Raw genomic sequence first — 1,174 nt, forward strand, 5'->3', positions numbered from 1 at the left:
GTCGGAAAATTTAGTTTCTCTTATTATATATATTAGTTTATGCTATTTACTCACTATAACAGTTTTCACTCAGCCTGTTTCACCTGCAGCCACACAATTCCCTTGCGTGACGGTGTTTGTAGATCAGACATAGTTTCTTTCCTAAACAAACCAGATTCCTTTTCAAGGTTTATTCATAACATGTTACTGTTTAACCAAAGTGTCTGTAATTAGTTTTGACTCTGATAACTTTCCATTTTTGTAAATAAGGGGAAACGAACGCTGCTGAGGCAGAACAGGGCTGATTACCGAGCAATAAGGGCCGTATGATGAACTGCTCTCTCTTTGCAAAAACAAAAATAAAGTGCAGAATGAGTGAAATCCATTGATTTAACTGGAGTAAATAAATACTTTTTCCCACTACAGCAGTGTTCAAAGAAATGTTGGTATTCAGCAACAGTGGAGCTTAGAATCCCTCTGTTCACGACCATCTGAAGGTTTTCATAAAGGTTGATCTCAGGTCTTATGCTACCGTTTGAACAGGACATCAGTTTAAAGCCGTTTTTAACCAAATTCTTCTATTTTGTTGAAAGTGTCACATTTTCAAGAGGAGTAAACGGAGAACACCACAAGAGGTACACTTTCTTTTTTCACTTATTAGAACCACGTTTCCATCTAGAATCTCACAGAAACCATTTTACCACCATCATCATTATAGTAGCAGTTCTCATCAACATTGTCCATGTTGGATGTTTCACTTCCATCTCATCCTCAGTCATTCAGTTAAAAAATAAGCTAACACTTCCAGCATGGCAGACGGGAGAGTCTATGAGCTTTGATGCATGAATTTCTACACTTTTATCCATTCCTAAAAATAAAACACCATGAAAACAGAACAGAATAAATGTGTTAAACAGAGTGATTAGGTTAAGTCGGCCTATCGGTCCTGTTTCAGACGTCCTGCTCAGTTCTAAGACGTATTGATATGGATGTAATCCAACATGTTTTTATCCCCAAACATCAGAGTGACTTTCTATGCATAAATATGTAAATTGAATATAAGTATTTATCTAAATACCTTCAGGTATTAACTGATATACCAAATATATTTTGTGATATTTCAGGTATAAAGGTACATATTAGAAGGCAAAGTGGACCTTGCAGCTAGGCTTTTAGCTAGCAATGCGTACAGGCG

General features: G+C 36.5%; 1 protein-coding gene across 1 annotated transcript in view; it reads left to right on the forward strand.

Moving 5' to 3' along the window:
- LOC107082914 (kinesin-like protein KIF20B) overlaps positions 1-1,174 on the forward strand; it is a 60,112-nt gene that overhangs the window by 41,858 nt on the left and 17,080 nt on the right. The window contains exon 23 of the mRNA XM_015371810.1: positions 573-614. Coding sequence (XP_015227296.1) covers positions 573-614 — 42 coding nt within the window. The remainder of the gene's footprint in view (positions 1-572; positions 615-1,174) is intronic.

Source organism: Cyprinodon variegatus, unplaced genomic scaffold (assembly GCF_000732505.1).
Source record: "Cyprinodon variegatus isolate N-32 unplaced genomic scaffold, C_variegatus-1.0 Scaffold65, whole genome shotgun sequence".
Taxonomy (NCBI): domain Eukaryota; kingdom Metazoa; phylum Chordata; class Actinopteri; order Cyprinodontiformes; family Cyprinodontidae; genus Cyprinodon; species Cyprinodon variegatus.